This window comes from Mchenga conophoros, linkage group LG19 (assembly GCF_057382185.1).
Source record: "Mchenga conophoros isolate Kocher_MC1m ecotype Shallow Benthic linkage group LG19, M_conophoros_male_GT1.1, whole genome shotgun sequence".
Classification (NCBI taxonomy): Eukaryota; Metazoa; Chordata; class Actinopteri; order Cichliformes; family Cichlidae; genus Mchenga; species Mchenga conophoros.
The window spans coordinates 32,116,722-32,127,836 of NC_140544.1; the positions used below are offsets into that span (position 1 = coordinate 32,116,722).

Genomic DNA, 11,115 nt, shown 5'->3' on the forward strand with positions numbered 1-11,115 from the left:
CTGACATAGTAAGGAAGTAGCTAGGGAACTCAGTAAGTATGAGCAACAACAGCTTAGGGACTGTTTCTACAATAAAGAGGAATTCATCATCATCCGCAGTTCATCAAAAAAAAAAAAAAAAAGTGCCATTAAAAACAATTCAGCAGATCCTCAAAGTATGGATACAATCTGTTTTCAGCTGTAGAGGTACGTTTCATGTACTTATCAACATGCAGTTTAGAGGCTTGCATTAGAGTGCTTTGGTACTTGGGCCTCTTTTATTTAGCACGGTTATACCATTGTGTATTTAGCTATATAAATATGCTCAAGAGTCTATTGTATGTTTGTCATGCAATTAAAAATTCAAAAATATAATTTTTAAATCAGTAACTTTGCAAATTTAGCGCGGACCCTCACCCCTCCCTCCGGTTCCCACGGCCCCGCTGTCACCGTGAGACTCATACTCTTCCCCCACGTATGCTGCTATTTCCCCGCCCCCCAATAATTCTTGTCCTTTTTCTGTTGCAGCCTCCCACAGTCCCGTTTTCGGCGTTCCTGCGCGACTCATCTCCCTTGGTTTCTCGAGTTTCACGCGTGTTTTCCTTCTACCCTCCCGGGACACCTTCAGTTAAAATAAAGTTTATTTTCTCGTACTCCTGTGTGTGTTGGCTCTGCTTCTGGGTCCAGCTTGTGCGCTGAACTTTGGTTCATGACACTAATAGTTTTAAATAGAGCACCACAAACAACAGGTATTCCTTTAGAAATAAACTTTTCTTGTGTTACTTCTAAAAACTACAGATTCTTAACTCTGCAACAGTTAGACAGAGTTGGTTACAGTTAGGCCCTCAACAGTCAGCAAAACAAGTCATAAAACAATAAAAGAGGCTGCCTTATCAAGAGCATCCCAGCACTGTAGTTCCATTACAATCAGTTTCCTTTATTTTATCTTATCATGTCAGAGGCCAACTGAAACCAAGTCCACCTATATAAAAACACCCCATCAGACACACAGTAGTTTCCTCAGCACTTCACAATTCCCCCCAAGGTATAGCGTTTTAACTTTTTATTTTTTCGGATCCCAGACACAGCGGTGTGAGGTAGTTAGCACACAGTTTGGACGTGTAGAAAACATTGCTTGTTTGGAACACATCAGCAGAGAGGTAGAGTTCATAGCTGTTCATAAGAGTTTAATTTAATCAAACCTCATTTTACGGATCTAAGTGGCTCCTCATCACTAGCCAATTCACCATTTTATTTAAATATCTGAATTTTCGGAATGAGGATCCAAGCGGGACACAGAGGCTGCTTTAACGCACCAGAATGCAAATATAAATAAAAGCCTGACTATCCTGAGAGCCTAGCTGCAGCGAGACCTTTCTTTCACACGGATTCCTGGATGTGCGTCGGATCCGACTTTGCTACCCGCACAGAGCGTTTCTGACAGTCGGGCGCTGCTTATACAATAGAGAAAAGCAACATTACACCGTGTTTCTCTGCTCCAAGGTAAGGATGTCTGTTATACCCAGCGCATAAATGTCTCTGTGTTAACGCTGATTATTCAAACCCTGTTGAAAATGTGACACATTTGTTATCCAAAAACATTTCCTCTAAATTTGCAAAGTTACTGATTTAAAAATTATATTTTTGAATTTTTAATTGCATGACAAACATACAATAGACTCTTGAGCATATTTATATAGCTAAATACACAATGGTATAACCGTGCTAAATAAAAGAGGCCCAAGTACCAAAGCACTCTAATGCAAGCCTCTAAACTGCATGTTGATAAGTACATGAAGCGTACCTCTACAGCTGAAAACAGATTGTATCCATACTTTGAGGATCTGCTGAATTGTTTTTAATGGCACTTTTTTTTTTTTTTTTTGATGAACTGCGGATGATGATGAATTCCTCTTTATTGTAGAAACAGTCCCTAAGCTGTTGTTGCTCATACTTACTGAGTTCCCTAGCTACTTCCTTACTATGTCAGTAAACTTTTTGAAAAGGAAGCTGCTGTAGATTTAAAGAAACACCTTAACTGAAGCAAAGGCAAAAAAAAAATGGAATGAATTTTATGTGACTGTAAAGCCAGCAATAAGTGAAAATCCAAAAACGCCTCCAATCCTAATGATCTTCCCCCTCTCTCTCTCTCTCTGTGTGTGTGTGTGTGTCCTCACAGAAGGAAGGTCACGACAGGAGCTTTTTTACAAGAAGTGTAGCTCATACAATGGTATAAATGTATTATTTGCGATACTTTATAAATATGAACCTCTAAAGATTTTGAGTTCGTGCACATTGTGAATCAAGAATCTAAATATTTGTATCACAATGATTTCTATAAAAGCAATTTTGTTTATGGGGATAATGTGACAAATCTTTTGTGACCCTATTAATGATCAATGGTGATTAAAGAGGAACCCTGGCTCTGGACATTTTCATGACAAGTGACAGCGCTGACATCTACTAACGAGAGAACATGTTTTATCATCATAAACACGGTGATAAGACGCATCGTTAAAGCGTCACTTCAGTAATGTTGACTCATGTTTTTTAATAGATGACTTAAAACACTAAACTCTAATTTCTGTGGTTATTTTAAGTTTACAGAATATAACATGTGGTAAGACGACGAGTTTTACTTCTCATGTTATGTGTATCTATTTATCATGTATGCTACTTTGCTCTGTGGACTGTAAAATGTTTCATTGTGTTCATGAAATAAACCAGACTTTCACTGTCTGCATCTTTTACTGTTTTTCTGCTTTTGTTCACTCCAAGTTTGACAAAACCTACAGATATCCAGAGTTAACTCGCTAACAATGTGGAGCAGTCTCAGTGTATTTAGCTGCTTTTTCCCTGAACACAACCAATCGAGAGAAACGCCTGTAGGCCTCACTTTGGTCATTTTGAACGCTGAAGGAGATTTGTTCAATAGACACCTTATACTAGTGTTTCCTGCACTTAATCCATCACTACTATGTTCTATATAAATCCAGATTCCTTTTATAGTTTGCAGTGAAATTTGTTAAACCGTTGCTTAATGGGACAGAAGTACAAGTCGCTCTTTACTAACACATTTGTAGATGAGTTTAATGCTGAACAACACAGCTAGCAGTCTCACACACTCTTTAGGTTATTCAAGTTTTGTGTGTGTGTAATGGTTTAGTCTATCAAACCTTACCCTTTTCTCCTCAGTATCACAACAGTATGACTCCCAAAGTACGGCTCAGTAAACAACCTATGATTCTAAAGCCAGAACAGAAGATACAGTTGGAAGATGAATGATTGAGTTTTTATGATGTGTAGTAAAACGACCCCCTCTTCTTCTTCTCTGTGTTGTTCTTGTGTGTGTGTGTGTGTGTGTGTGTGTGTGTGTGTGTGTGTGTGTGTGTGTGTGTGTGTGTGTGTGTGTGTGCCTTAGAAGTCAATTAATACATTAGCCATACTTAAAAAAACATCTGAATTTCATTTAGAACTGAGATTCTAAGTTGTAAGGAGGAATCTTATGCACAGCCAGAAACATGTTTCCCCACTTTCACAATGCTGAGGTGCCAAATCCACAACCCCAAACAAATGGTTTATTACACGCAGGTGTGAAGGGCAAGCTTTACTTACACAGCCTCACACACAGTAGATTTTTAAAGTTTTTTTGGGTACAGTGGTTTAGCCACAGATGCAACATCCACTTTTGATAAAGATCACTCCACCTGTTTATTTCTTAAGAAATTAAGCATCTTTATTAAGCTCTTATTTATACATGTCTACACATTAATAGACACCGTGTGCTCTGAGACATTATAGTCTTCTACTTCTGCTTCCATCGGTTTGCATTTTAAACTCCCAACCTTTCAGGTTGTTATGAACGGCTTATATTTCTAACATTTTGTGATGTAAAAGTGAACCATGTTTTTTTTTTTTTTAATTTTCTGTTTGATGGAAGGACTTAAGACACGAGTTATTTAAGCAATTCTAAATGACTGTGTGATGGCCATAGTACTTTATGTGGGCCAAATGTGTTAAGGATAATGTTTATCAATGTAAAATTGCAAAGAACCTTTGAATAGATTATAACATTTTGTAAACAGTTACCTCAGAAGCTGTACTGGTAGATCTATGTATGTAAGGTAAAACTTTCCACAGTACTTCCACTTAAGTAGCTAAACACATAAAGTCACCCTTACCAATAATCCACTGCTCCTTGAAAAAAAGTAGCACAAACAGACGACTGACTGAGCAATGATAAGTAGAGCTACCCGAGGCCGAGACTCAAGCAGAAGAAAATTAAAAGTTGTTGTTTTTGTGGCTCGAAAAATTAAAGAAAGTATGTTTAATAATTCAACAAGACCCGCACCTTCAACACATGTACATTCAAATTTTGGAACAGGCTCAACATTGCTGCTGTTCAATAGTTTTTATCCGTTTGAAAAAGTCATTTTACGGCTTTAATGTTTCCAGCTGATAAGGAGAATGAGTGCATTTCAAATGTGCGTCCAAAGGCTTTAAACATCTGCTTTGTCTGTAACGACAGTATCAAACTACAGAGCATTGTTTTTACTAAAATTCAACATTTTCCGATGAAAATTTGGCTACTTTTTTTTTTCTTTACTGTAACACGCACCTCAATGCCATTTTTAGGATATTCTTGGTGATCACATTTTTCATATTTATGCTTTTGGCACTGAGGGTATCTAATACGCATGTTGTCACTGTGTTTGTACTACCAGCTGTGAGGGCTCTGCTTTTGCTTTGAGCAGTCCGTTTTTATTTTGTCTCGTGAGTGTGTGTGTTTTTCAAACGAGATCCTCGTCAGTTTGATTTTGTTACCACAAACTTTGTGTGAAGTTCACAACAGAGGTAAAGAGATTTAAACACCCCAGTTTAAGGAGGCAGGCAGGGGTTGGACCACCTGCACAGGACAGGTGAAGCAGAGAGTGTCCGGGGAGATGTGCAACAGAAGCAGAGGGAACATTTTACAAGATGATAAATGGCAGCTTTAGGTGATTAAGGATTTGTTGACAAGATTAAAAGACACGTCCGTCAGAGTTCAACAACATTACAGTTTGATTAAATAAAAAAGTTTTTAGACTACACAAGGTTCATTTTTTCCTCTGATAGTAATCATATTAAACATGTCAAGAAAGAAAGAGTATAAAGAAAAATAGTAAATGTGTGTCTAATTAAACTCTTCCTGTGAGCCTTACATTATCCTTTAATATGTTTGGTGTTACAAACTTGAAGAAGCACAGAAAAGATCATCAGACATTAATCTAATCAGTTTTCAGCCTTCATTCATATTGAAAAGTTGAAATCTTCCCTGCTAGACCCAAGTGCAGCGTTTAACACCGTCGGCCAGAACATTTTATTACAGCTATTATTAAATGGAGAGTCCTCTTCACACACTGAGGTTAATTATGAAGCTCCACAGGCTTCTGTGCAAAGACCAGTTCTGTTTACATTATACGTGCTTTAGAAGACATAGCATACCACAGGTCAGCTCAGCAACATTTCGACTTTGGCTTGTTTTTTCTGGTTAACGTTAATTACGTAATTTAGAATTAAAGTTTAGTGTTTTTAGCATTTAGGATGGCCGTGGCGAGTAACTCAAGTGCTGTAAACATTTCATGAAACCTCATCAAAAGTTATCTGAGTTGGAAGGGTGGCTGTTAATAAGCCATTCTTAAGGAAGGAGAACAGAGAAAAATAAGGCTGAGGTGTGCCAAATTACACAAGAAATTGACTGGAAAAAGAAATCAGCTGTAATATGTCTTATGGAGTAATGAATCCAAATTTGAAATATGCATGGAAGAGGTCCGAAGAGAGATACAACAGTGAATGTCTATAGCCGTCTTTAACACAGCGTGGATACTCTACCGTGCTTTGAGGCTGGATTTCAGCCAGTGTTGTTGGAGCTCTTATCCAAATTAATCAAATTATGAATGTAGAAAAGTTCCACCAGATTTTGATCGACCATGTAATACCACGTAGTGTCTGATTGGCTTCAACTTCATTTTTCAGTACGACAATGATCGCAAACATACTGCCAATGTAGTCAAAGTATGCCTGGATGAAACAACGCATCAGTCATGGATTGATCTCTCCAGGGTTCGAACCTCAAGATAATCGAAGCAGTGTGGGATCATCTTGACAGAAAACAAAACAAAAGGCAGCCAGCATCCAAAGAAGAGTCTCGGATGTCTTTCAAGAAGCCTGCAGAACTAAGAAATTACAAGAAAGCTTACCTATTAGAGTTTAAGCTGTGTTGAAGAATGAAAGGCAGCTTTAACTGGACAAAAGGGGGAAAAAAATCCCACATTGACAGCTAACTCAAGAGACAAAAAGCATTAGAACTCAAGTCATTACCTTACTTAAGGATAAATAAGTTAATTAATTACATTAATGCATAAGCAGAAAATAACCTACAGTAACTGCTTTGCGATATGGAAGTGCAAAAGACAACTGAAAGGGAGGATAGTTTCTATATATGTGGTTTCTATTAAGGGACAGAGGAACGATAAGAAATCAAGGACAAGGAGTGTGGTGTAGATAAGTGAGGAAATCCGATCATTACTACAAATTTAGTTGAAATTTAAATATTTTAACTATGGTGCCTCCTGTGAGGGCTGTCTGTTTTCCACATTCTGCAACGGTAAAATACGACTTTGAGGCGGATATTTGTTTTACCAAATGGACAATTGCTGTTGACAAAACTTGACTCTGAGAAAAAAACTCTTTCCCACAGAGGGGAATAAACTTATTCGAATATGAGCTTTTTTCCACTAAGACTTGTTTTATGGGGAGATGTACGAAATTATTTACCGGGTTACAAGCAATGATAATATCGGATGTTGACTCCTCAGCGTCATCATTTTCTATCTATTGAGAAATCCCATTGTAAAAGTAATGAAGAAAAAAACTATTCTGCCGTCTCACTCCTCCTTGACCCGCGGTGTGTGTGTGTGTGTGTGTGTGTGTGTGTGTGTGTGTGTGTGTGTGTGATCGGCGGCGTTGTTTGAACGGAATGCTGACATAATATTCACGGATTCTTCCTCGCGATTGGTAGAACTGTCACAGTAGGGGCTGAGTAGATATCGACTCCCCTCCCGTTTCTTCTCTCATTTTATCCTAGTCTAGCGAAGCATCTGTTTTTCGCATCTTTCTCTTGACAATACCAATAGTTAGAGAGGGTTGTTTTTTTTTTTGTTTTTTTTGGTTGCCTTCTTGCGAACGCCGTCTGTTTTCCGCATTCTGCAACGGTAAAATATGACTTTGAGACGGGTATTTGTTTTACCAAATGGACAATTGCTGTTGACAAAACTCGCCTCATGGTTGACTCTGAGAAAAAAACTCTTTCCCACAGAGGGGAATAAACTTATTCGAATATGAGCTTTTTTTCCCCGCTAAGACTTGTTTTATGGGGAGATGTACGAAACCGGGTTACAAGCAATGATAATATTGGATGTTGACTCCTCAGCGTCATCATTTTCTATCTATTGAGAAAACTTATTGTTAAAGTATTGAAGAAAAAAAAAAACTCCTCCTTGGCCCCGCGGTGTGTGTGTGTGTGTGTGTGTGTGTGTGTGTGTGTGTGTGTGTGTGTGTGTGTGTGAGTGAAACAAGATCGCCTGTCGCTGGTTTGTTTTTCAGTCTCTCAAAAGGAAAAGTAGTATTCACTAAGGGATAGTTATCCGTTTTTACACATAGGCAGCCTGTAGGTTACAAGCGGATAGAAAGTTCTTCTTTTCATCACAAGCTATGGTGTATCTTAAAGGTTACAAGCGGATAGAAAGTTCTTCTTTTCATCACAGAATCATCTGCTGCATCACCGCTGTGGTTAGGGAACATGATGCAACAGGTCTGAAAATGACTAGACCCTTCCGGAGTATTTCCGGTAGGGTCATAAGGTCCGGATCGATGCCTTCCATAGTAAATATGCTGTATTTGAATATGTCATATTCAAAACCTTCTTCTTTGGGAGAGCAGATCTCATCGGACACAGGACCGCTGCGGGGCTGCAGAAGGAAAGAATCCATCTTGTGTCTGTGCCTTAGAAATTGTGACGGACTCCTCTCTCTGCTTTTTTATTCCCCTCCAACAGATGGCGCTCTTCCGGGGGTTCACCCCTCCCTCTAAAAACTTTTTTTCCCAACAACAGATGACGCGCTTCCGGAGGTTTTCCCCCTCCCTCTAAAAACTTTTTTTTTTTCCCCAACAACAGATGACGCGCTTCCGGGTTCACCCCTCCTTTCTCAGGGTGCAATTCGATACGGTTAGCAACAGATGGCGCGCTTCCGGGGTTCGCCCCCCTTTCTCAGGATATAATTCGTCACGCGGGGGGTTTCCCACCCCCCCTTCTCCGGATACGATTCGTCACGCGGGGGGTTTCCCACGGAGGGGAGGGGCGGGAGGTCAAAAGGTCGTGATTAGGGCCATCAATCACTTCGGATCAAATTTTGTCATAAGCTGTATGGGAATAACTCTCTGCTCAATTAATCGAATTTTAATCTCGATTACGATCTGGGCTTTCAACGACCATTAAAAATGACTGAGCCGATTATTAGCCCCTCCCTCGTGCTTTACTCTCGCGCTGCTCCATGTGGCAAATCGAGCGCACCGCTCTGCATTTCGAATACCTGTCACAACAATTAAGAAGAGAACCCGAGGGAAGCTCGGAAAGCTAAGTAGAAGTTATTTGGAGAGGAGAGTGACTGCCATTGGTTGAACAGAGAGGTAAAAAAAAACTTCAGTGGTGTGGAAACATTATGGGTTCGCGGAGTCATAGACATAGTGTGTAAACTTTGCTACAGTGTCTTAGCTGCACCACAGAGCAACACTGCAAAGTTCACTAAACATAGATGTTTACATTTTTCATTTATTTCTTATATTGCAAACATTTGCACTGCATCAGTATTTGCACACTATTTTATATTATTTTTTGACAATCTTTAAAGTCATTATTCAATACATTGTTATTGTTAAATAAATATCGTCAAATAATCGAGATCTCAATTTCAGTGAAAATAATCATGATTATCATTTTTGCCATAATCGAGCAGCCCTAGTGCAACACAATGATCTATGCTAACCTGAACAAGGAAGTATCTTCTGCAGAATGTATTCGTGTTGATAACAGCTGATGACACTTTGCATAGGATATCATTGAAAGACCATCTGTTATCAGCCCAGAAGCTCACACAGCACACCACACATATATACACTCGTAAACAGGAGCACCATTGCACACGAAAATAATTGCAAATGCAAAAAATGAATTTCTGATGCAAATCCCAGAAGATTAGTTCTGTAGCTGCAGAATTACCAGAAACTGCAAAACAACTGCAAAAAAAACCCAAAACAAAACAAAACAAAAAACCAAACCAAACCAAACCAGTGGTGCCTGTCAGTTGCTCAGATGGTAGCTGTCAGCTTTATGCAGGTTACACATAGATTTACACACTCTGCTCCCAGGTAAGTCACCTAGTATGATAGCCACAACCCTAATAATCCTATTTGGATGATATGAGTCAGTGGCAGAAACACAATCATATAATAATGAAAAACAAATCAACAACCCAAGCAGAAAACTTAGTTTATCAGTTCCCAGAGTCAGAACCAGACACGGAGAAGCTGCATTCAGCTTTTATGCTCCTTATATCTGGAACAAACTCCCAGAAAGCCTCAGATCAGCTGAAACACTCAGTTTATTTAAATCCAGGTTGAAGACTCACCTGTTCTCAGCTGCATTTGAATAAAGCACCAAATCCACACTTTAAGCTTAAATTTCAAAACTTACATTTAACTACTGATTTTATCTACTGTTCTGATTTTATCTGTTTTCATTTTATATACTGTTGTTTGTTTGTTTGTTTGTTTGTTTGTTTGTTAATTAGTTAGTTAGTTTATTTGCTTGTTTTATTCAATTTTAAATCATGCTTTTTATTTGTTCTTGTTTCTAATGTCTCTGTAAAGCACTTTGAATCACCTTGTTGTTGAATTGTGCTATACAAATAAACTTGCCTTGCCTTGCCTTTAAAACCCTTCTAGCAAAATAAGTTTTTTAAGTTATGGAAGCTGCTATAGCGTCTTCTCTCTAAGATCACACCTTACGCTGCCAATGTAAGAATATATATATGAACACAAAGGCTCCTAATGCTTGAATGAATAATTGCCAGTTTAATTTTTCAAACTTTAAGGCTTTTTTCACTGCTTGAAGAATTCCTTTGTCCTGTTCTGGAAGCTTTTCCCAATAATGACGTGGAGAATGGGGATAAGGACACTGTTGAAGAAGAGTAAGTACATGGAGACCTCTTGGATGATTACAAGTATGATGTGACATTTCAGCAACACTAGTAACGATGCCACGTGGACTGGCACCCAGCAGATAAGGTATGACAGTACAACTGCCAGGATGAGAGTCGTGGTCTTCTGCTCTGTTCTCTCAGGTTTTAAAACCCCCATTAGCCTTTTTCTCAGAATTTGAATAATTCTGACAGCGCAGAACGAAATAATGACAACAGGGATGATAAAGTTGAATATTATGTCTCTCACCTCATACAGCAGATATTGATCTAGTGAAGTGGAGTCGAGTGTACATTCAGTTGTATTTGACTGAGGGTTGAATTCTAACTTAATGATGATGAATATGGGGAGAGCAAAGACCAAACCAAAACTCCACACAAACAGACATCCCAGTTTGGCATAAAATGGCCTGCTCATCAACTCGTGGAAAAGTGGGTGCACCAGTGCCACATAACAATCTAGGATAGCCAGAACAAGAAAGTAGATATTGCAACATGTACTCATTCTTATAACAGCTGGTATCAGCTTGCACAGGCTTTCACTAAAAGGCCAGTCATAGTTGGCTCTTGCATCATCAACCCAGAAGGGCAAACAGCACACCAGAAGAAGCTGAGTTCCAGTCAGCTTGCTCAAGTGGATCTCAGTCACAGTGCAGGCCTTCTTGTGGAGGCAGAAAACCATCAGCACAAAGGCATTAAAGATGAATCGAAGCACACTGATGACATAAACCGGAGCCATAGCGATGATTATGTTATTGTTGTCAACAAAGATGTAATCACAATGGTCTTCACTTGTGTTGCTTTGGTTTCCGGACATCTTCAGTGTCAGGAATTAAGTTGG

General features: G+C 39.0%; 1 protein-coding gene across 1 annotated transcript; it reads right to left on the reverse strand.

Moving 5' to 3' along the window:
* Window positions 1–10,176: 10,176 nt before the first annotated feature.
* On the reverse strand, window positions 10,177–11,115 carry LOC146552710 (B2 bradykinin receptor-like). The gene has a single exon (XM_085257986.1). The coding sequence runs from the start codon at window positions 11,089–11,091 to the stop codon at window positions 10,177–10,179; it is 915 nt and encodes a 304-aa protein (XP_085114112.1). The 5' UTR covers window positions 11,092–11,115.

Coding starts and splice junctions, on each gene's coding strand:
- LOC146552710 (XM_085257986.1), bottom strand. CDS start 11,091: ATGTCCGGAAACCAAAGCAACACAAGTGAAGACCATTGTGATTACATC.